The sequence below is a fragment of the Pongo abelii genome, chromosome 2 (genome assembly GCF_028885655.2).
Source record: "Pongo abelii isolate AG06213 chromosome 2, NHGRI_mPonAbe1-v2.0_pri, whole genome shotgun sequence".
NCBI classification, from domain to species: Eukaryota; Metazoa; Chordata; class Mammalia; order Primates; family Hominidae; genus Pongo; species Pongo abelii.
The window spans coordinates 197,215,339-197,239,381 of record NC_085928.1 but is presented as its reverse complement, the minus strand read 5'-3'; the positions used below and the strand labels follow the sequence as shown (position 1 = coordinate 197,239,381).

Here is a 24,043-nt window from a genome sequence, read left to right as displayed (position 1 = left end):
TATTTTTCCGGGTGACAGCAGCCATTGGTGATTCTGAGCTGAGAAAGGACATGGTCAGATTCCCATTTTAGAAAGATCCTTCATGTTGCAAAGGGAGTTTGATAGAGGGACTAGGATGGTAGCCCTGTGGGTATTTGAAGATATTTGGAGGTTAATTGGTCCCTTTGGAGGATTGTATCCCAGAGAGTACCTGCCACATTCTTCCTCATTCTTCTTAGTACATCTAGGCTCAGAGACAATAGTATCTGAGCCTAGATGACCATTTGGAGGACTTTGTAATAACTCACTTTAGAGAAATTAAATACCCAGATCTATTTTCCATGTGTTACAAATCAACCATTTTCTCCCTCTTCTAACCTCTTTCACTAATCCAGGTATATATACTTGTTCTGCCCAAGGAGTCTGGATGAATAAAGTATTGGGGAGAAGCCTACCCACCTGCCTTCCAGGTACCTCACCCTCCAAATCCTTTGCCTCACGGTTTTCCATCTAAGGCCCTAGGACCCCAGGTTTTCTGGCTGTTAACAGGGAGATGGGGGACAGGGGAGGTGATGCTTTGGTTGCTTTTTAAGAGATGTCTTCAAAAGGTTAAAGGTCAGAGAAGCCTTGCTTCTCACCTTCTCAAACCAGCCTGTATTTTCTGCCTGCTCCGTAACTCTGAGAGCCCTCCTGTCCCCTCTCTGTGCCCTTGCCACAAGCTTTTTCATATAACACAGTTTGTGTGTGCGTCTGCTCTTGTGCCAGGGAAATTTAAAAAGTGGGCACCCTGTCCTCAAGCACTCACCATGCCATCGAAGAGATGATAAGACAAACAACATCATGATAAGACAGAGTGAGAAATTCTTTCTTCCAAACAGCAACGTAGTCAAGCCTTTCCGATTCCCATGGTTTACTTACTGACTCCACTTCAAAACGGAAAGAAAATTTTGTGGTAACAGGAAGTGTTACTGTGCATACAGATTTTGAGGATATTTGCTTTAGCATTAAAAGTATAGGCCGGGCGTGGTGGCTCATGCCTGTAATCCCAACACTTTGGGAGGCAAAGGCGGGTGGATCATCTGAGATCAGGAGTTCAAGACCAGCCTGGTCAACACAGTGAAACCCCATCTATACTAAAAATAGAAAAAAATTAGCCAGGCGTGGTGGTGCGCATCTGTAATCCCAGCTACTCGGGAGGCTGAGAGGAGAATTGCTTGAACCCAGGAGGCAGAGGCTTGAACACAGGAGGCTTGAACACAGGAGGCTTGAACACAGGAGGCAGAGGCTACAGTGAGCCGAGATTGCACCATTGCACTCCAGCCTGGGTGCCAGAGCTAGACTCTGTCTTGAAAAATAAATAAATAAATAAATGAATAAATAGTATGGGTGATTTGCATTGCAATCACATTGTGTAGCTATTCAAGTCGACTTAGAAAAGTGTAGCCCCAAAATGCACACTCTAGGGTTAAACAAATAATCCACAAAAAGTTAAATTTAATATTCACAACAATTTACATTTTTCTAAAATGTAATATTAAATTTTAAAGTGTAAAATTTAATATTCACAACAATTTACTTTTTTTAAAAAAAAGCAAGAATGGCAGTAGTTTAATGATACAATCACTCAAGACAGCATTGAGGAATACTGAAAATTAGGTGCCTTGTCTAATCCCATCTGCATGTTTGCACAAACAGCAGGAAATTTGCAATATGGTTAAGCATTGGGTGATATTTGTATTTTGCTGAATGAGAGTGTTGGGTAAACTGACATAGTGTATTATATTAACGGTACATTTCAGTAACCCTACAGTATACAGTATAAAGTAGCTATACTAGTATACGGTAGGTATATTAGTCTGTTCTCACACTGCTGATAAAGACATACCCAAGACTGGGTAATTTACACAGAAAAAGAGGTTATTGGACTCACAGTTCCACATGGCTGGAGAGGCCTCACAATCATGGTGGAAGGTGAAAGGCACATCTTACATGGTGGCAGGCAAGAGAGAAATGAGACGTAGCCAGTTTGGGACATAGCCAAACCATATCAGGAGGCTTCTAGATATCAGATTAGACACGAAAATTGAAAGGCTATGGAGTTGTCTACCATTCATCCTTAAGAAGTGAAGAACGTGTTAGCATTTGGGAGTCAGGTTTCGACCATCACAGGTGCCATGGGATCCCAGAGAAGAAGGAAGTAACAATGCCTGGTTGTCTATGAGTGAAGGGGTAAGAACTGACTAGGAAGGGTTCACATAAGAGGTCTTTATTTCTAAGAAAAACTTATGAGGATGTGGAATAAGGGAATGTTCATCCCACCCATTCTACTGATTCCACTTACCTCAATTAGGCTTGCCCAGAAGTACACCCAAGGACTCCAGGCAGTGAAGCCTCAGAGAAGAGAGGAATGGTGGAGCTGTAGAGGAATGGTGGAGCTGTAGCAAACCAGAGGATCTAATCCCCATTTTGCTAAAAGACCATGTGAGCCAAAAAAAAGCTAGGGATAGATTCCACGCTGGAAACCCATGTGGCCACCTCTGGAAGGGGAAGAAGCCCTGGGCAAGGAGTCAAGGCCCTAGGTACTAATACTGATGCTGCCATTTCCTAACTGTGATCTTTGGTAAGTAATTTCATGTCTCTGGGTCTGGGATCCCATACCTCAGAAGTAAAGCATCAGGACCAAGAGACCTATGATATTCTATGACCTTTTTTTTTGTTTTGAGACAGAGTTTCTTTCTTGTTGCCCAGGCTGCATGCAATGGTGCAATCTTGGCTCACTGCAATCTCTGCCTCCTGGGTTCAAGCAATTCTCTTGCCTCAGCCTCTCGAGTAGCTGGGATTACAGGCGTGCGCCACCATGCCTGACTTTCTTTTTTTTTTTTTTGAATTTTTAATAGAGACAGGGTTTCTCCATGTTGGTCAGGCTGGTCTCGAACTCCCCACATCAGGTGATCCACCCACCTCGGCTTCCCAAAGTGCTGGGATTACAGGCATGAGCCATGTGCCCAGCTATTCTATGACTTTTAATGGTCGTCATCCTCTGTTTGTACAAAGCATCTTGGATACAATGAGTCATGACATTATTTTAACACCCAGTGTTGGGCAGAACCATGGTGTATCATTGGACTAGGCCAGAAATTTGTAAATTCTCTCTTTGCAAAACACTGTGATTGAACCAGGATGCAAGCCAAGATGGAGAAGGCCATCTCATCTATTGTCAAAAGGCCCATCATTTCAGGGGGCCTGCTAAGCAAATATTACTTGCCCTTTTATTTTATAAATGAGAAAACTATCTGAATAGTGTAGTGATTTGCACAAAGCTACTTGTAGAAAGTCAGGAGCAGAGCTGAAAGGTGAATTCAATACTTTTGATGGCAACATAAGCAATGCCGAGCCATTCTTTTACCATGATCATGTTTTATGCCATCCTCAGGAACCTTGAATCCTAGAGTATCACATTTTTTTTAAAAGACCCTCCCTCAGTAACCACTGTCCTCTAGAACCCAAATCTGGCTTCAGCATAGCCAAAGCTGTAACATTTCAAGAAGATCCCTTTCTCCCAGGAAAGACTGGGTGGGGAATGGCAGCAGCCAATAAGAATGACCCCATTTTAATGAGCTCTCCCAAGAGCTTGTTGCATCATTCAGCCTCTTAAAAGGACAAGAACACATCAAGGAGAAAACAGATTTCAGTGGAGATATGAAGCTAAACTCAGGATAAACAGGTTCGAGTTCTGGCTTTCCCATTAACAACTTTGAGTAAGTCACTTGCCTTCTCTGAACTTCCATGTTTCCATCTATAAATTAGGTGTTCCCCAAGGTCTCTCCAGATCTGATCTGTGACCTGCAGTGTGCCACCGGCACCTTGGTTGGAGAAAGGTACCGTTTAGTACTGGCTTTGTTGTGACCACGGACCAAGCCACAGATGTGTCCCTTACCAGATTAGGGCCTTGAAGCACTAAATATATGTAGGACCAGTTGCAGAGCTGCGTTGAGATGTTGCCTTGCAGCTTGCTACTTGTAATTGGAAGGCTGACCCTCAACTTTGAAAGGCCAGGCCACAGAGAGTTACAAAGACCAGTTCACATCTGGCCTGGGGTGAATGGCAGGGTGCCCCAGGATCAAGCAAGAAGCATTTGGCCTCAGGAAGAAGAGCATCTGAAAAGCATTAGGTTGCTAAAAGCCTGCTCTCCCAAAGTTGCCAAGAAAACTCAAATGTTCCATGGTGTCTAAAGGATTGTCAAAAGCGCCCAGGCCAAGGAGTGTAGCCTGGCCATTTGGAACCAGGAGGAGGCCCACACTCATAGTAGGTCTACCTCCAAGACCCAAGCACCCTGCCTGGGAAGGGCCATGCAAGCACGTTCTTAGCCAGCGGGAGCCTGGTGCCGAAGACCTTCTGATCACTGGCCAGAGGCATTTGGCTGCAGGAGGCTGGTGGTGCATGTGCATGCTCAGGGTGCAACTCAGTGGAATGAAGTTCGCTCAGATCTTTCTCCTTCCCCTAAAGGTACTACACAGCTCCTGAGTGCAATGATGGGTGGCCCAGAGTAGGGTCCATGCATCATTGCTTATAGATTATGCCACCTTTCCCCAACCCTGGATGCCCTGGACCTTAATCCATGGGCATCAATTTATAGCAAGATTCTTTTAGGACAGAGAAGAAAAGGTTTGAGGTCCTATGCCCATGGTCTTAATACCTGTTGAGTCAGTGTAGGATACAAGACTTAGAATCTAGTTAAGCTCCTCCTATCTGACTTAAGAGTCATATCCTTTTGGGCTAGTCACTTAAACTCAGGAGGTTTACTCACCTAGAAAATGGTAATGGCCAAGGCAAATAAAATGAAAATTAAAGGATCCCTGGAATTTGAAGGATCCCTGGAGATCATTGTGACCAAATGCCTCATTTGGCAGATCAAAAATTGAAATCCAGAGAGGGAAATTTACTGACTCAGAGTCACATGGGAAATGAAAGAGAAAAGCCAGGTCAAGGCTTCCAGCATCTTTGTTCCCAGTCTAGCGTTTGCTGTGACCTGCTAGATGGTTTTTTAGGTTCCTTCCATCTCTCTGTCCCCATGGACAGAAAACTTTCAGAAGTTTTCTAGGTTCCCATAGCATGGACCACTTCTGAAATAAGACCTGCCTTTCTAGAGAAGGAAGGGGAGAAGTGACCACTACTGGAAATAGATGGCTGTAAATGGTCCGGGTCACAAGTGGTCTTAGCCAGAGGTGGTTTAGGATAGAGAAAGCCCAAGTACAGAGTGGTCCAGTCCAGAGACAGTCCCATCTACAGAAGAGCCAGACTAGAGATGGGCCAGCCTAGAAAGACTTAGACCCAAAATGACCCTGAGTAGAGCTCTCCCAGGCTAGCATGACCCAGGCAGGTGAGGGTCCCACAGTGGCATAATCTATAGTGGGTGAGATGTGAATTTCTCTTTGTGGCTCCTGTCATATGGCTGACCTGACCAGTCTCTGTCTCTTGTCCCTGCTCTCTCTTTCTCCTTACAGAGTGTGGTCAGCCCTCCCGCTCCCTGCCAAGCATGGTCAAGAGGATCATTGGGGGCCGAAATGCTGAGCCGGGCCTCTTCCCATGGCAGGCCCTGATAGTGGTGGAGGACACTTCGAGAGTGCCAAATGACAAGTGGTTTGGGAGTGGGGCCCTGCTCTCTGAGTCCTGGATCCTCACAGCAGCTCATGTGCTGCGCTCCCAGCGTAGAGACACCACAGTGATACCAGTCTCCAAGGAGCACGTCACCGTCTACCTGGGCTTGCATGATGTGCGAGACAAATCGGGGGCGGTCAACAGCTCAGCTGCCCGAGTGGTTCTCCACCCAGACTTCAACATCCAAAACTACAACCACGATATAGCTCTGGTGCAGCTGCAGGAGCCCGTGCCCCTGGGACCCCACGTTATGCCTGTCTGCCTGCCAAGGCTTGAGCCTGAAGGCCCGGCCCCCCACATGCTGGGCCTGGTGGCCGGCTGGGGCATCTCCAATCCCAATGTGACAGTGGATGAGATCATCAGCAGCGGCACACGGACCTTGTCAGATGTCCTGCAGTATGTCAAGTTACCCGTGGTGCCTCACGCTGAGTGCAAAACTAGCTATGAGTCCCGCTCAGGCAATTACAGCGTCACGGAGAACATGTTCTGTGCTGGCTACTATGAGGGCGGCAAAGACACGTGCCTTGGAGATAGCGGTGGGGCCTTTGTCATCTTTGATGACTTGAGCCAGCGCTGGGTGGTGCAAGGCCTGGTGTCCTGGGGGGGACCTGAAGAATGTGGCAGCAAGCAGGTCTATGGAGTCTACACAAAGGTCTCCAATTATGTGGACTGGGTGTGGGAGCAGATGGGCTCACCACAAAGTGTGGTAGAGCCCCAGGTGGAACGGTGAGCTGACTTACTTCCTCGGGGCCTGCCTCCCCTGAGTGAAGCTACACTGCACTTCCAACAGCACACTCCACATTACTTATCAGACCAAATGGAATGGAACACACTGACCTAGCGGTGGCTTCTCCTACCGAGACAGCCCCCAGGACCCTGAGAGGCAGCAGTGTGGTATAGAGAAAAGGCTCTAGGCAGGAGACCTGCGTTCCTGAGCTTGTCCAAGTCTCTTTCCCTGTCTGGGCCTCACTCTACCCAGTAATACAATGCAGGAGCTCAACCAAGGCCTCTGTGCCAATCCCAGCACTCCTTTCCAGGCCATGCTTCTTACCCCAGTGGCCTTTATTCACTCCTGACCACTTATCAAACCCATTGGTCCTACTGTTGGTATAACTGAGCTTGGACCTGACTATTAGAAAATGGTTTCTAACATTGAACTGAATGCTGCATCTGTATATTTTCCTGCTCTGCTTTCTGGGACTAGCCTTGGCCTAGTCCTTCCTCTAGGAGAAGAGCATTCAGGTTTTGGGATATGGCTCATAGCCAAGCCCCTCTCTCTTAGTGTGATCCCTTGGAGCACCTTCATGCCTGAGGTTTCTCTCCCAAAAGCTTCTTGCAGTATAAGCCTTATCCCTTATGTTCCCCATTAAAGGAATTTCAAAGGACATGGAGAAAGTTGGGAAGGTTTGTGCTGACTAGTGGGAGCAGAATAGCCATGGGAGGCCCACCAAGCCCTTAAATTCCCATTGTCAACTCAGAACACATTTGGGCCCATATGCCACCCTAGAACACCAGCTGACACCATGGGTGTCCACACCTGCTGCTCCAGACAAGCACAAAGCAATCTTTCAGCCTTGAAATGTATCATCTGAAAGGCTACCTGAACCCCAGACCCAAATATGGGGGCTAAGTCGATTACCTGGAAAAAGAAAAGACCCACACCAAGTCCTGCTGTGCTTTTGGGCAGGAAAATGGAAGAAAGAGTGGGATGGGCACATTGGAAGTCACCCAAATCCTGCCAGGCTGCTTGGCATCCCTGGGGCATGAGCTGGGCGGAGAATCCACCCCGCAGGATGTTCAGAGGGACCCACTCCTTCATTTTCCAGAGTCAAGGGAATCAGAGGCTCACCCATGGCAGGCAGTGAAAAGAGCCAAGAGTCCTGGGTTCTAGTCCCTGCTCTGCCCCCAACTGGCTGTATAACCTTTGAAAAATCATTTTCCTTTTCTGAGTCTCTGGTTCTTCATCAGCAACAGGAGGGCATAAGGTCCCCTGCAGCTTCCTTCTAGCTGGAGCACTCAGAGCTTCCCTGACTGCTAGCAGCCTCTCTAGCCCTCACAGGGCTGATTGTTCTCCTTCTCCCTGGAGCTCTCTCGCCTGGAAATCTCCATCACAGCAAGGTAGACAGAGAAGCCCCTGAGAGGGAATGATTGGGAAGTATCCACTTCTCCAACCGGCTCATCAAAGCACACTCCTATGTCTATGAATGGCACATGTAAAGGATGTTCTATTTTGTATCTTTTATATCATATGCTTCACCACTCTGTAAAGGGCCTCTGCATTGTTGCTCCCGTCAGGGGTCTAAAGTGGAAATAAACCCTCGTGGATAACCAACAGCCTTGGCTTACAGGTTTTGTTATTGTTGTTGGGGAAGTGTGTTCATTTGCTTTGACTTTTTTTGAAAAGAAATTGGCCTCCTCATTAAACCAAAATCTCCCTTGTTGCAGAAAAAGTACAACTTTTGGTATCTGGACATTATCCAAGAGGTAATGAGGAAAGGATTTGGTTATTGATGTGTCTCCTTCTCAGAGGCTGCTCGTTCCTTCATTTAAGTGCCTGCCATTTAAGTCCTTGCCTTCAAAGGACTTGAGCCTGAAGGCCCGTCCCCCACGTGCTGGGCCTCATGACAGACTAGGGCATCTCCAGTCCCAATGTGACATTGGATGAGATCATCAGCAGCAACACACGGACCTTGTCAGATGCTCTGCAGTATGTCAAGTTACCCGTGGTGCCACACACTGAGTGCAAAACCAGCTATGAATCCCGCTCAGGCAACTACAGTGTCACGGAGAACATATTCTGTGCCAGCTAGTTTCTAGTGCCAGTTTCAAAGGGTTGAAACTGGCATGCAAGACAAGCTTATGTGCATATAGGTCTTACATAGGCAAAAGGAGTTAAATGTAAAAGGAACAGAGATTTAAGTACTATAGGAACTTAAAGAAAGGGCTATTTCATACAGCTGGAGGGGCTTGGAATAGCTTTGCAGAGGCTTCAAAGGATGCGTGGGAGATAGGAGGGAAGGGGCAGAGTGGAAAAAAGCATGAAAGCTGGCCATGGTTGAAGTGAGAGCGGTGGACATTGAGTGGGAAGAGTTTTAAAAGGCATACTCTATTTGAACTGTCCTGAAATGAGTGATTCTCTAAGTTTGGGGTATGTGAGAATCACTTGGGGTGCTGGTGAAAGATGCAGACTGCTGGGTCTCACCCACTGGAAAATTTGAATTCAGTATGTCTGAGGGTGGGCAGCATGGTGTGGAAAGTGGACAGGAAGGGGCTGAGCTAGGAAAGCAGTTATGCAACTTCTGCAACTGTCCTGATGACGGATAGTGCAGACCCACCAGCCATAGGGCTGTGACAGTGCAGACGGGAGGAGGGGCGGTTTAAATAGATTTAAGTGGTATATACAGCAGGGCTTGGCCTATAGGCATCTCTTGATAAGTTCAAGCATGAGTGGCACGTGATAGTGAAGTCTCACCGTGGGACGCACTCATGGTTCGCCTTTGTTTTTGGTTTGTACCATAATGAAAATGCCATACTTTTTACACTATTGAGAATGAAAATAAGAGCTTATTTATGCTTTGCACTTTATGGTTTGAAGGACTATCGTGTCTCATGTTCTATTACATTTCCAATTTTTGTTTTCCTTTTGATACTTGGACTTTATGTTGTGACATATTGAGGTACTGAGGCATGGTGAGGTTACATAGAGAGCACTTTGTGACATGGAGTCAGGGAGACACATCACTCTCCTTCTCCTAGGGATTTACTAGCAGCTTAGTGACTCATTGAACATGGGGTTGAAGAATAGGGAGGCAACAAGGATGTGATTGATTCAGACATTAGCAGGCATCTAGAATAACAAAGGGGAGAAATTTAGTGAAGGGTGGATACTTGGGCTTGGTTTCACTGAGCTGGAAGAGTTTATGAGCAATCCAGCTGGAAATGTAAGCAGGCAGTAAAGAATGGTGAGTTTTAGAGGACAGGGCAGATTTAAAGACACTGATTTGAAGTTCATCAGCGCATGGGTAGTACAATGGCATAGAGGTGGAGGGCATCATCTACAAGAAACTTACAGATAAGAAAAGGAGACCAAGGCCTGGGGCCAAATGGGTGAAACACCAGCATCATGGAAGGCATGAAGAAAAGAGAGGCCCCAAGGGAAAAAAAAGGGGAGGGGAAGGGATCAGAAACACAGGGAGAAAAGTGCTTCAGAAGCCAAGAGGAGGAGTTGTAAAGAGGGATGAAGTAGTCAACAGCACCCAATGCTGCTAAGAGTCGCAATGAAGGACTCCAGGATGGAAGTTCCTTAGGAGAGGAATCAAGTCTCCATCGTCATCCCTGAGGGTTACGCAGGCAGGAGGCTCTATGTGTGAGTTTCAAGTCTCTAGGACTTCTCTCTTCCTTTGTCCTCTCTCTCTCGGTCCTCTCTCTGTACTCCCTCCTTCCTCTCTCTCCAGCCTTCTCAGTCTCCCAGGATGGGCTTTTAGCTCTTTTCTCAGAGGTAGGAAACTGCCCACGCATCTTCCCTAAGCCCTATGGTAAAAATTACATGTTCAGTTCTCCATGATTTGGTTCCTTGAAACCTACAAATTTTTTATTCTTACTATGAAGCCTGACTCTTCAAAATGAAAGTCTGTCTTACCAGACTTTGGTTTCTGCTTTGCTCTTTCAAGTCAAAGCCTTATCCAGCCTTTGCTTAAAACCGTGGATGCTCCAGCTTCAATGGCTTGGGAGCCACAGTGCACAGTGAATTCCTAGGGATGAAAAATGTATCTGATAAGATTCAAAAAATAGTATCCTACTCTGTATGTAGATGTCATGGTTGAAGTTCCATTTATGGTCTCAGAGACATTTTATTTCCATCTACTATTTGTAGACCTGTTAAATATTCAAATGGCTGCCTATTTCCAAGTTTGTGCAGTACATGGCACTTTTCTTCTCCTGAATCCGGCTCCAAAGGGGGAGGAAGAATGTGGGAAAGGAGTGTCAACTCGTCTTTTCAGAAGCTTTACTATAGAAGGGAGGAGAAGGAAAGACTGTGGAATGAATGGCGAATGGGGAAATGGAAGCTGATTTTTAGGATGAAAAGTCTTGACTGTGTTTTGGAGGCATAGAATAAGGAGAGATGAAAAATACAGGAGACAGGTGATGATCTCCAAGGCCAGGTCTCCAAGAGTTCAAAAGTTAAGAGATCCAGAGTGAAAAATTAGTTCTGGAGACAATAAAGTTTATAGGAAGAAGAGATGGTGAGGAGGACAGTTCCCACTCAGTGGGATTCCCACTCAGGGAGTTCCCACTCAGTGGGATTCCCACTCAGGGAGTTCCCACTCATTGGGCTCTGAGCGTCTGTTGGGAATGGAAGCAGGGCATTAGCTTGGGGAAGCTGGCTGTGGGCATGTGGAATGATGCTGGGAGATGCTGAGGCTGCATCAAGGTTGTGGATACAGAGCATTTATCTGTGATTTTCTCCAGCCTGGTGACAGCTACAAAGGTAGCAGATGACTGCCTGGATCCAGGGGCTTGGGTTATGAGTGTTCTGGGAAGCCACATAGTTAAAAGTTTATGGGGCTGGCCAGAGTAAGAAAAGCCCAGAGTTGGGAGTCAGGAGACCTAGAATTATAGTCTTGCTACTAACTCATGGAATACCTTTTGGAAGTCAATTTCCTTCTCCGGGCCTTGGTTTCTTTAGCTGAATGATGAAAGGGATAGACCAGATGGTCTCCAAGGGCTATTCAGTTGTAAAGTGTGTATGTGGGAGCGTGTCTGTCAATCCAAGCCAGTGGAAAACGGGATGGAGCAGGCAGACACTGTGGTGGAGGGGATCTTCAACTCCACAAGGCCCTGAGGAAGGGCTTCTCTGAGGAGAGAAGATTCATGTGGCTGGAGCATAATGATTCTTTATTAGCTGTGACTCTTTCATTTGTAAGTGACATAAACCCAACATAAGCAGCTTACAGGGAAAAAAGTTAATTTACAGGCACACATAACTGAAAAGGCTGTACCAAAAGGCTTCACATATAATTAGATCAAAGGGCTCAGCTATTAGGGTGCAATCTCTCTCTCTCTTCGCCCCTCAACTTTCAGCTCCACTTTTCTTCATCATTCTCAGCAGACTCTTAATGAAGTGATTGTTGGCAGATCTGGGCTTATGGCTAATAGCTTGGCAATTCCAGTAGAGAATGACTTTCTCGTAATATGTTTAGCAAAATTCTCAAGTAAGGTTTTCATTGGTCCAGCCAAGATCACATTCTCATCCCTGAGCAATTGCTGTGACCAGAAAGTGCATGGCTTTGATCAGTCACATTCCTATCCCTGAAACCAGAGGTGAGGTCAATCCAACTCTAGCTGCATAGACTAAGAATAAGGAAAGTGCAGCCTCCAAAGAAAAATTGGGATGCTATTATCAGGAAGGTCAATTAATGGTGGAGGAGCAAAAATAGTAGATGTTCCTAACAGGGTGATGAGCTGGGAGCTCTGGCAGTGGGCAAGATGGAGCCCAGAATCTGATCTGTCTCTCCCTCCCTCCCTTGGATGCAGTGTGTGGGCTTCCCAAGTTCTCTCGGAAGCTGATGGCCAGGATCGTCAATGGACGCCCAGCCCAGAAAGGCACCACTCCCTGGATTGCCATGCTGTCACACCTGAATGGGCAGCCCTTCTGCGGGGGCTCCCTTCTAGGTAAGGAGAAGGTGGAAGGAGTGGAAGCTAAGGAACTGAACCCCCTCCTTGGAGACTGACCAAGATTTCTTCATTGAGAATCATTGTGCACACTAGCATCAGGGTGCAGAAGCACAGTGTGGTAGAGAGTTCTTGACTAGACTGGATCCCGGTCTGTCTCTGGCACTGGGAAGGACAAAGTCAGGGAGTCTCTCAGCCATGAATAATAGTATATGGAGGTCAAAGACAGGGCATGCCAGGGCTGTGAGTTCAGGGAGAGCCAGGAAACTCACCCTTGGGGATCAGGGAAGGTCGATTTACAAGGACTTTGAACGCTATGCTTAGGAATTTCTATCTTGTCTTGAATGCTGCTTTAGGTTGTTAAGTATGTTCTGGAAAGTTCTCTCCAAAGGCAGCATTGATAAAAAGGAGGGTGAAACTGGAGACCAGGAGATCAGTGAGGCATCCATTGCAGTGGTGGGGAGAGAAGGCATATAGCCTCAGAGTAAGAACAGGGTATGATGAATGGAAATAAGGCGGCAGATTCGATAACACTGGGAAATAGGACTGTCACCTTTGGAATGGAATGTGGGTGGGAGTGGGAGCAAGAATGAAAACAGCCAATGGCTCTCCCTGACACCGTTTGGTCCAGGCAATCTAAGATCTATTCCAGTTGTGATGTCAAAAGAAAACTGAATAGCAATCTAGGCTATCTAGGCCACTTCTACATTGGATCCCACCCCCGAGGAAGAAGGCCCGGCTTGGCCCATCTCTGCATGGGCAACTCCCAGGCTGATGGGCATGCCTCTCACTCAGCCTCACCCTCCTCCAGATCCAACCAGGGGTGGACAGCTCTGGGGCAGGGATCCCTTTGGCAAGGCATCAGGTCTGGGCTAGAGCTGCAGCCAAAGCACCAGGGCTACATAAATCCCTACTCTGCAAGGAATTTATCCTTACATTCTCACAGGCCCAAAGATGAATGGTCTCACTCAAAGGAGTCCCCCAGAGAGGTAAAGAGAGTAAGGGAAGGTATTATAGGGCCAGACAGGGCTGAGGGCAGTGCAGTGGGAGCAGAGTCGGGGAGAGGACTAAGGGAGAGAAGGGAAGGGAGACAGAGGACCAGAATTGGAAAGACAACAATGGAGAGGACAGAGAGAGACAGAGAACACGAGAGATACCTGGAAAATAAGATAGATGATTGAAGACAGTAAAGAGAAAAATGAAAGGGAACAACACAACAAGAGGAAGAGGTACTGGCAGGGCACAAGATACCCAGGAGAGAAGAAGCCAGGGAAGGAGGGACCTGAAGAGAAGTTGGAGAGAAGCAGGGTGGTGTGGAGGAAGAGCTGCCAATGAGGGCAGAGGGAGGGAAGACTCTGCTTCACCAGACAGCTCCGATTTTGTTAGAGGGCAAGTAAGAGAGATGGATTGTGTGCACCTAATTTTAAGAATGAATTCGTTTTCTTAAATCTTGATTTTTTTTTTTTTTGAGACAGAGTCTCACTCTGTCACCAGGATGGTGTACAGTGGTGCAATCTCGGCTCACTGCGACCTCCACCTCCCGGGTTCAAGCCATTCTCCTGCCTCAGCCTCCCGAGTAGCTGGGACAAACCTTGAATTTTTGAGTCCACTAATGTCCACCATGTATTTTTATTCATTGTGTGTTTATTCCCTATGACTTATGTTTGAAAAATGTTTGACTTTCACTTCTCTACCCTCAGCCAAGCTGGAATGCCCTCACACTTCGCACTCCCTGCAGCAATCCTCATCTATCATTTCTGTCTCCTCCTGTCATTCAGTCTTAAAGAGCAAGGGAAGGATAGGAAAGGGCAGAAGAAACAGGAAAGCGGCCAAGGGACAAAGGAAGGGGAAAGCACCTCATTAATGCCCACACTGACACCTGGGTAGAGGGATCTGCAGAGCTGGGAGGCCAAGCTATGTCTCTGAACTGGCCAGTGCACACCCCTGGGTTCATCTAAACAGCCCAGAGCCCCACACCAAGGCAGGCTCTCCTAACCTGGGTACCTCAGCCCACCTGATCCACCTGGAAAATCTGGTCCTGGACGTGGGCAGGGATCAAAAAATGCCCCAGGGCAGAGAAGAGTGGCCTAAGTAGAGCCCTGGCCAGGACCCAGGAGCACATAGCTGCTTCTGAGAGGGCCAGGTGGTGCCTGGAACCCACTCTGGGACTAAGCACTTCTGCCCTCGACCCTGAACTTTGACCTGATACTCAGCTCCCCCCCCCCACCCCCATGTTCTAGAACTTTTCTTTCTGCTTGGCTCATCTTGGATATGTCTCTGGGCTCAGCTACTTATGGGCTTGTCATCTGCTCCACATAAGAGGTGAATGGAAGCCTGACCCTGCATTAAACAGAGGGCAGATGCCTGTCTATCCAGAGAAAGATGCCAGCTGAGACACAGGAAATGCATTAAGCTGACTATCAAGAGCCCTGGGGTCTGGCCCTGGCCCTGACCCTGAAACCAACCTGCTGGGTGACCCTGGACATCTCGGCTTTCTCTACGCCTCAGAGTTCCTGTCTATATAATGAAAGGTCTAGATCAGAGCAGTGATTCTCCACCTTGGCAGCAGTAGAATTAACTAAGGAAATGTTTAAAACATTATCTGTGCCTGGGCTCCACCCCCATGACATAAATTGTCTAGATATAGGTCCAGACACTGATTTACTCTTTTTTCATTCTCCAGGTAATTCTAATGTGCAGCCAGTGTAGCTTCTGATTCATCAATTTTAACCTTTGATGTGCATACAAATTACTGGAGAGTCTTGTTAAAATGAAAATTCTGATTCAGTGGATCCGAGGTGGGGCCGGCCTAAGAGTCTTCATTTCTAAGAAGCCTCCAGGTGATGCTAATGTTGCTGGCCCAGGGACCACACTTTGAGAAGCAAGGCCTGAGAAGGCAGCCAGTTGACCACACAGGCTTTCTGTGCACCCACCTTGGGCTCTCTGGCTCTCACCAATGCCATGGGCTTAAAGGATCCCTGAAATCCTGTTTACAATGTTCAGTCCTGGCCTCGGTTGGAATAGGCAGGTAAAAATCACAGATTTAAATCCTCATCTTCAGATTAGGATCATATGGGCATTTGAGTTGGGAGCCATAAAATACAATGGAGAGAAGTATGGCCATTTTCGACGTCTTGAGGGGTCCCCTAGAGTAGCCTGAAGATCTTCAGCTCAAGACAGAGGGAGGCAAGACCCGGTAGTGAAGGATGATGAGACGTGTGTTCTGTTCCCCAGGCTCCAGCTGGATTGTGACCGCTGCACACTGCCTCCACCTGTCGCTCGATCCGGAAGATCCGACCCTACATGACTCAGACTTGCTCAGCCCTTCTGACTTCAAAATCATCCTGGGTGAGTGAGTGAGGGGCAAGCTGACTCCTGAAGCCAGCTGTGGTTCTAGGAATGACCTACCAGCCCTTTCCAAGGCGTGTCTGCTCACTCACTCACTCACTCATTTGTCAGGGCAGGACACCTGAGATGGAGGTCCAGGAACCTGAGTCCAAGGGCAAAATATGATTCTCCAGACACATGACCATGAGCAAGGCATTGAAGTCTATGCTTCAGTTTCACAACAATAAAATGAGGAGGCCTCTAGATAATTTCCAAAGACCTGTTAGATTTCCATGAACCTGTGGTTTCAAATGGATCATACATATACGATTCAGATTTCCCCTCTTGTTTATAAAATCAGATGACCAGCTGATTCAATTCAGGTCCACACATATTTACCTACTGACACTATGCCAGGATCTAAGGACACAGTATAATTAAGACCTAGTTTCTGCCCACAGGGAGCTTACAGTCTAATAAAGGAATAAGATATGAGCACAGAGACCTCTAATGGAAAGTAGCAAGCAGTAAGTTTTGTAGAAGAGGAACAGATAAAATGCCATGGCAGTTCAGAGGGGAAAGACTTCTAACCCAAGAATCTCAGAGGCTACATGGAGGAGGTAATGTTTGACGCAGGCACTGAAGGTGATGATATGGATTGGACATGTGGCAGCAGGCATCAGAACAAGCATTACAAGGCAACAGCATCAGTTCCTGAAGAAAGACAGAGGTGGGGACCCATGAGATTATGTAGAGAATGACCAATAGGGTGGGATGTCTGGGAAAGGTGGATGAAGGCAGTGAAAGGGCTAAGGCTGGAAGCAAGGGCTGGATGGGGCTGGGGTGGGGGCTGACAGGGAACAAGGTGTGACCTTATCCTCCATTGCCCCCATGCCTCACATGTCTTCTTCTTGCCCAGGCAAGCATTGGAGGATCCGGTCAGATGAAAATGAACAGCATCTCGGCGTCAAACACATCACTCTCCACCCGCAGTATGACCCCAACACATTCGAGAATGACGTGGCACTGGTGGAGCTGTTGGAGAGCCCAGTGCTGAATGCCTACGTGATGCCCATCTGTCTGCCTGAGGGACCCCAGCAGGAAGGTACTTTCCCCTACCTGGAGATGCTATCCCATGTGGTTGCTGTGATATTTCCATGTTTGAGATAATACTTAAACATAGGTGACCCATGCCAGCTGGCTTCCTTTTCATTCTAATTTCAGTGGTGCCACATCAAGTTCACTTCCTTTAGCTCAAAAGAAAAATGGCTGAGATGTAATCTGAGGAGTATTTAGGGGAACTGAGCCAATAGGAAAGGCACAGGTGTAGCTGGCTTTGACTCATTGGGTGCCATGTACCTACCATGTGCCAGGTGCTTTATGTTCATTAACTTATTTACGAACCATGCAAGCCTTGCAAGGTGGCATTGTAGCCTCATTTACAAACGAGAAAACTAAGGGTCAGCAAGGTGAGGTGACTCACCCGAGATGCAGCTTGTATGAAGCAGATCTGGGGATATAGTACAGGTTTTCTGACTTTAAGCCCAACACTGTTTTCAGTATCCAGGCTCTTTTTCAAATGAGAAAATAATTGCTCTGTCAGTGCTCAACCCACTTCCACATTGCCCCACAGATTTACCAACCTTGTAGACTTCTAGAATGTCAACTCTGAAAGGGGTTTTTGGGAATACCAAGTCCAGCCTCCTCATTTTATGGATAGGAAAACACAGGCTTAGAAGGGGAGCAGAGAGGAGGGCTTGCTAAAGGCACATAGTGGACTAGGCTGGGCTTTGTATTTCTTTGCTGTTCTTGATTGAGCACCTACTATGTGACAGCATTGTTATAGGCATTGTGATATAGCAGTGACCAAGCATGAGATTATGCTGTCATGGACCCTAGGTTTCAGACTAGTTGAGAGTGGGACAGAATAGAAAACTAAACAAGTAAACCAGTAACACATCATAGAAACCAGTGCCCCTAGCTCTGCTGCAGGTAATCTGTAGCCCAGCTGCCTTTCACGTCTTCCTCCCCACCATGCCACCTTTCTCTGAGAAGAACAATCCAGTCTTTCCTCCACAGAAGAGGATGATGGAGCTGCAAGCTGCACCCCTCCAAACACCCCACAGATAGCCTCTCTGTTCTCACAGTATCTTCTCTCCTCCAGGAGCCATGGTCATCGTCAGTGGCTGGGGGAAGCAGTTCTTGCAAAGGTTCCCAGAGACCCTGATGGAGGTGAAGTTCCTTTTAAAACCTACAGACAGTGACACCTCAGCTCTGCACTTGGCCTTCCTGCTCTATATTGTTCCTTTAGGGATTTTGAGGCTTGGGTGGGGGTTGGTGAGAGGGAAACTAGGAGCCCAGACCCACCTCCAAAGTTCAATGGAACTTTGAACCCCAGAAAGCTTGATTTGTTTGTTCTACATGTCATGGGCTCTAGCCTCTAAACACTGTTAAGTTTTCCTGGTAGCTTATTAAAGGCTTAGCTTATGAAAATTCTCCCAGAAAACAGCAAGTTTAGACACCCCCATGAGTGACAATCCAGCTGCGCACCATGAGAACTGCACACCAAATTGGCCAGAATGAGCCAGGCTATTGAGAACCACAGTCCTTGCAGTAATGAACTTGACAGTTACACTTAGAAGTTCATATTCCTATCATTTCAGGAAAAAGAAAAAAAGCACTGAACTAAAAATAAGGAGCCGTAGTTTCAAGTCTTGGCTCCTACTAACTTGCTGGGTCATCTGAAGCAAGTTATTTTGCCTCTCTAGACCATAAGATACTATTTCCAACTGCAAAGTTATGGGGCAACAAGAGCTGCCCTCAAAGAACTGATTGGCTCTGATATCACCAGGGCCTATGACTGACACAGCTAGTTTCTAAATTCTTCCACATATATTGTTTTGACATATTTTAAAATTTGGGATTTGCAACAACCATTCATCCCTTCAGTCAGTAACTCCCAGGGGTCTATTTGGTGTTTCCTTGGTACCAGACGCTGTACTAGCTACTAGCTGTGCTGGGGTAAAAGGATAGATCTGGTCCCTGGCCCCCTTGGGCTCATGGTCAAGTGGGATGGACAGAAAGCAGTTATGGATGTGGTAAATGTGGTGAGAGAGAAATGTAGGTTGCTCCAGAACATATGAAAGAGAATCTGATCTTGTCTCAGGGGTTCAGGAGGCATTCCCAAAGGAAGTGATGCTGAAATGATACCTGAATGATGAATCAGGTGCTCAACAGTTGCTGAGGACCTGCCCTCAGGACCACCCTGCCCTGGCTTCCTCTCCCCTTATCCAGGGAAGTCCATGGCCCAAGAGGGATCTGAATGGCCTCTCGTTTCCTCCCAGCAAGGGCAACAGGAGTTGTCCGTTTAGAGAATATGGCCCATTCAGTTCTTGATTTGACTGAAAGAGAATCATATGTTTCCTCTTTTTATTCCAGACATCTACTCCAACAGTTACCCCCACACTGGATCAAGGGCAATAATAGTCACAATGCCTTATTTTTATGTATCAATTTTGCTGCATCACAAAAAATATACATATATTTTCTGGGTTTCTACTAAGCTCCAAGCAATGTAAGATAGAAATGCATAAAATACAGATCCAGCATCGAGACAGATACTCAACTATAGTGAGGGAGGACAACATAAGAAAGTGCTTACTGCAAAGCCAGCAGTGATAACTCCACAGTAACTAATATTTATACAGTGTGTGTAGTTTACAAAGCACTTGTTCATGCCTCTCCTCTTTGTACAGTGATTAGTATATCAAATACTGCAACTTCCATTTTTCAGATGAGGAAACAGAGTCTCAGAGTCCGAAAAACAATGAGTAAGCCACATGTTCTAGGTCCTACAGTAGGGATGAGAGAAAAGAAAACCAATCTTCATTTTTGTATACATTGTCCTATTGACTAATACATCTCCTAGGCAAGTATTATTACCTCTGTCTTACTGATGAGAGATCTGAGGCCCAGAGAGGGCATGTTACTTGCCCAAGTTCACACAGCCAAGGTCTTCATAGCCAAGACTGCGCTAGAACATGGGCCTACTGATTCTCCACTCAACTGTTCCTTCACCTGTAGCATGGGGCAGTCTCTTAGATCAAGTCTAAGGTAGACACAGGTCCATCCAGGTATGGAGTGGAGAGGAGCCGTCTTCAGGGGTGTCAGAATAGCAGAGGCTTCTCAGCCAGGGGTGAGGACCAATAACAGCTTTGTGTTCTAGATTGAAATCCCGATTGTTGACCACAGCACCTGCCAGAAGGCTTATGCCCCGCTGAAGAAGAAAGTGACCAGGGACATGATCTGTGCTGGGGAGAAGGAAGGTGGGTTAAGAGGCTGGCATACAACAGGGGCGCTGCCAGCCAGGGAGTGGTGCAGAGCCAGCAAGGAAGCACAGAGGCCTCCCAATCTGGGGGGCTGGCAGTGTGGGGGTGCGGGGGACTAGAGGAAGGCCGTGGGAGGAGGGATTCCACAGGAGAAGATGCATCGGAGGAAAGATATCTACAGGATGCTCATCATTCCCTTCCCAAGTCCAGCGTTTCCCTTAAGAAAGAGGCCATGGCCGGGCGCGGTGGTTCATGCCTGTAATCCCAGCACTTTGGGAGGCCGAGGCAGGTGGATCACCTGAGGTCGGGAGTTCGAGACCAGTCTTGCTAACACGGCGAAACCCCATCTCCACTAAAAATACAAAAATTAGCCGGGCGTGGTGGCAGGTGCCTATAGTCCCAGCTACTCGGGAGGCTGAGGTGGGAGCATCACTTGAACCCAGGAGGTAGAGGTGGCTGTGAGCCGAGATCGTGCCACTGCACTCTAGCCTGGGTGTGACAGAGCGAAACTCCATCTCAAAAAAAAAAAAAGAAAAGAAAAAAAGAAAAAAGGAAAAGAAAAGAAAGAGGTCTGAATCAGTGCTTTCTAGAATTATTCGAGCTCTGATGCAGCCTGACCTAGAACTGCCCAGAGCTGAAGTTTGGGTCCAACGGTCTCCTGTGCCCTCTAGTGCCCAATTCTCTGAACTACAACCAATACATGGGAGAAGGTGACGGGCTGGGAGGGGGCATTTTATCTTCATCTGTGTCTCTTTTTCATCTAGGGGGAAAGGACGCCTGTGCGGGTGACTCTGGAGGCCCCATGGTGACCCTGAATAGAGAAAGAGGCCAGTGGTACCTGGTGGGCACTGTGTCCTGGGGTGAGGACTGCGGGAAGAAGGACCGCTACGGAGTATACTCTTATATCCACCACAACAAGGACTGGATCCAGAGGGTCACCAGAGTGAGGAACTGAATTTGACTCCTCAGCCCCAGCACCACCTGCTGTGCTGAGTTAGCAGCAGAGGACAATCCTCCGATGAAAGCGGCCATTTCTCCTTTCCTTCCTCCCGTCTCCCCTCCTTCAGCCTATCCATTACTGGGCAATAGAGCAGGTATCTTCACCCCCTTTTCACTCTCTTTAAAGAGACGGAGCAGGGGAGTAGTCAGAACACAGGCCAAATCCAGGCTCTATCACTTACTAGTTTGCAGTGCTGGGCAGGTGACTTCATCTCTTCGAACCTCAGTTTCTTCATGAGATGGAAATGCTATACCTTACCTACCTCATAAAAGTCTGATGAGGAAAAGATTAACTAATAGATGCATAGCACTTAACACAGTGCATAGCATACACTGTTTTCAATAAATGCGCCTTAGCAGAAGGTCGGTGTGTCTACCAGGCAGATGAAGCTGTCTTACAAACCCCTGCCTGGGTCTTAGCACTGATCAGTGACACACCTCTCCCCTCAACCTTGACCATCTCCATCTGCCCTTAACTGCTGTATGCTTTTTTGCCACCGTGCAACTTTCCCAACATCAGTCTTCACCCTCACCCCTAAAAAAGTAAAACAGTCAAGGTTCTGAGTCCTATGGTGTGTCCCCTAGCAATGTAGCTAGGAACATGCGCTAGATGCCAGATTGCGGGAGGGCCTGAGAGAAGCAGGGACAGGAGGGAGCCTGGGGATTGTGGTTTGGGAAGGCAGACACCTGGTTCTAGAACTAGCTCTGCCCTTAGCCCCCTGTATGACCCTATGCAAGTCCTTTTCCCTCATCTCAAAGGGTCCTCCAAGCTCTGACGATCTAAGATACAATGAAGCCATTTTCCCCCTGATAAGATGAGGTAAAGCCAATGTAACCAAAAGGCAAAAATTGCAATCAGTTCAAAGGAACTTTGATGCAGACAAAATGCTGCTGCTACTCCTGCAATACCCACCCCTTTCCACTACGGGTGGGTTCCCAAGGACATGGGACAGGCAAAGTGTGAGCCAAGGGATCCTTCCTTATCCTTAAGCAGAGCATCTGCTCTGGGCCCTGGCCTCCTTCCCTTCTTGGAAAACTGGGCTGCTCGATGTGGTCCGTGGTACAAACTACCCCAGGCCCCTACACTCTTCCTTCCTATGATGTCCACAGCTCACCCCAAGCAGCCATTCCCCGACTCCTCACCCCTGAGCCTCACCCTGAACTCCCTAATCTTGCAAGGCCATAAGTGTTTTCCAAGAAAAATGCCTCTCGCATCCTCTCTCAGGAAGCTTCTAGAGACCTTATGCCCTCCAGAGCTCCAAGATATAAGCCCTCCAAGGGATCAGAAGCTCCAAGTTCCTGTCTTCTGTTTTATAGAAATTGATCTTCCCTGGGGGGACTTTAACTCTTGACCTGTATGCAGCTGTTGGAGTAATTCCAGGTCTCTTGAAAAAAAAGAGGAAGATAATGGAGAATGAGAACATATATATATATATATAAAGCCCCAGGCTGAATACTCAGGGACAGCAGTTCACAGCTTGCCTCTGCTTCTATAAACACGTCATTCTACCTCTCTGTGTCCTGCTGTTTATTCTGTAAGGGGAAGGTGGCAATGGGACCCAGCTCCATGAGACACTTGTCAAGCTAGCAGAAACTCCATTTTCAATGCCAAAGAAGAACTGTAATGCTGTTTTGGAATCATCCCAAGGCATTCCAAGACACCATACCTTCCCATTTCAAGCACTGCCTGGGCACACCCCAACATCCCAGGCTGTGGTGGCTGCTGTGGGAACTACCTAGATGAAGAGAGTATCATTTATACCTTCTAGGAGCTCCTATTGGGAGACATGAAACATATGTAAGTGACTATCATGTAATAGAACAAACCCTGCCAAGTGCTGTTTCGGAAAGTCATGAGGTAAAAGAAAGACCATTCTGGTATGAAGGTTTTGGGGGAGGAGATATCAATCAAGAAGGCTTCCCAGAAGAGGTGACTGGACTGGAGCCTTGTCCACAGGTAAGACGGAGGAGGCCTTCCAGATGGAGGGAGAACAATAGTAAATGTCCACTCAAGATGTCCTTTATTATACCAGCTCTTCCCACAAAAACACATGTCCAGTAGACTCACTTTCTGGGATCAGAACCAACACCAAAAAGAGCTTTTCTCCTTAAAGTTAGAATTCTAAACAGGACTTGAAATGGCCTCAAGGTTTGTGCACAAATACTGACTTCTGGCTGGACCCAGCTTATTCTGTTTGTCCCTCCAATTGCAATTTCATCCTTATCCCGAGAAAATGTCTAAATAGGCCGTGGAACCCAGGCTTCCCCGTAATCTACAAGCACTTATTAGCTGTGCCAGCTCCTGCACTGCTGCTAAGGTCCAAGAAACCCAAATCTCTCACAGAGCCGTAGAGGCAGAGGGTTGGAGTATCTGTGAGGACAACAACCTTGTCTAACTTCACGACCTCACTCTTGAGCATTTCTACTGATGAGAAACTCACTACCCCCAATTGCAGCTCATTCAACTTTAAAATTGCTGCTTTTTGAATCACTGATTGTGAATATTAATTTTTTAAAAAGTAAGAAAATGTTTTAAATGTGCCGCCTCTTAAAAAGTTCTCCTCTTTGTGCAACCAAAACCCACCTCTCTAGAATACAGTTTGTATAACTGAAGCTATAATTTCATACCATGAGTGCTGCTGTTAGCAATAATAATCACGCCCAGATTTTATTAACAATAGAAGCTGTTGCTCTTATGAAAAAACAAACATTAGTTCCAATAAACATCTGCATTGAGTCAAAGCTCCCTGTTTGTTTGTGTTTTTTATGCACTGATGATTATAGTGAGTTGTTTTCATTTACCAACATTTTGCTCTATTCGTGTAGGATCACTGTACCATGAAGGGAAAGACACTATGATGGGAAGATTGTTGTAGACACAAAAGCATGTCTTAGGTTTTGGGTCAGTTCTGTTTAAATACCTGTCCTATTATTCATGTAAATTATCAAAATATCCCAGAATGTCAATGTTTCTGCATCCACATTACAATTATTAAATGCCACTCATTTATTACATTTACTATTATCAGTGGCATTTAATAAATTTGAATCATATGTTCAGTGTTTGGTTTAGAAAATAT

General features: G+C 46.8%; 1 protein-coding gene across 9 annotated transcripts in view; it reads left to right on the top strand.

The window, feature by feature from the left end:
• Positions 1-23,705, top strand: part of MASP1 (MBL associated serine protease 1) — a 73,759-nt gene extending 50,054 nt beyond the window's left edge. For 6 of the 9 annotated variants that reach the window (XM_009239637.4, XM_009239634.4, XM_063722381.1 and 3 more), the window contains 2 exons: positions 375-449; positions 5,484-7,971. In XM_009239637.4, the coding sequence (XP_009237912.1) occupies positions 375-449; positions 5,484-6,367 (959 nt within the window). In that variant the 3' untranslated portion in view covers positions 6,368-7,971. Of the gene's footprint in view, positions 1-374; positions 450-5,483; positions 7,972-12,171; positions 12,310-15,543; positions 15,658-16,555; positions 16,742-17,800; positions 17,869-19,861; positions 19,962-20,728 lie in introns of those variants that run through there. The other 3 variants (XM_063722382.1, XM_002814397.6, XM_009239636.4) reach the window with 1 other exon arrangement.
• The last annotated feature ends 338 nt before the right edge of the window (positions 23,706-24,043 follow it).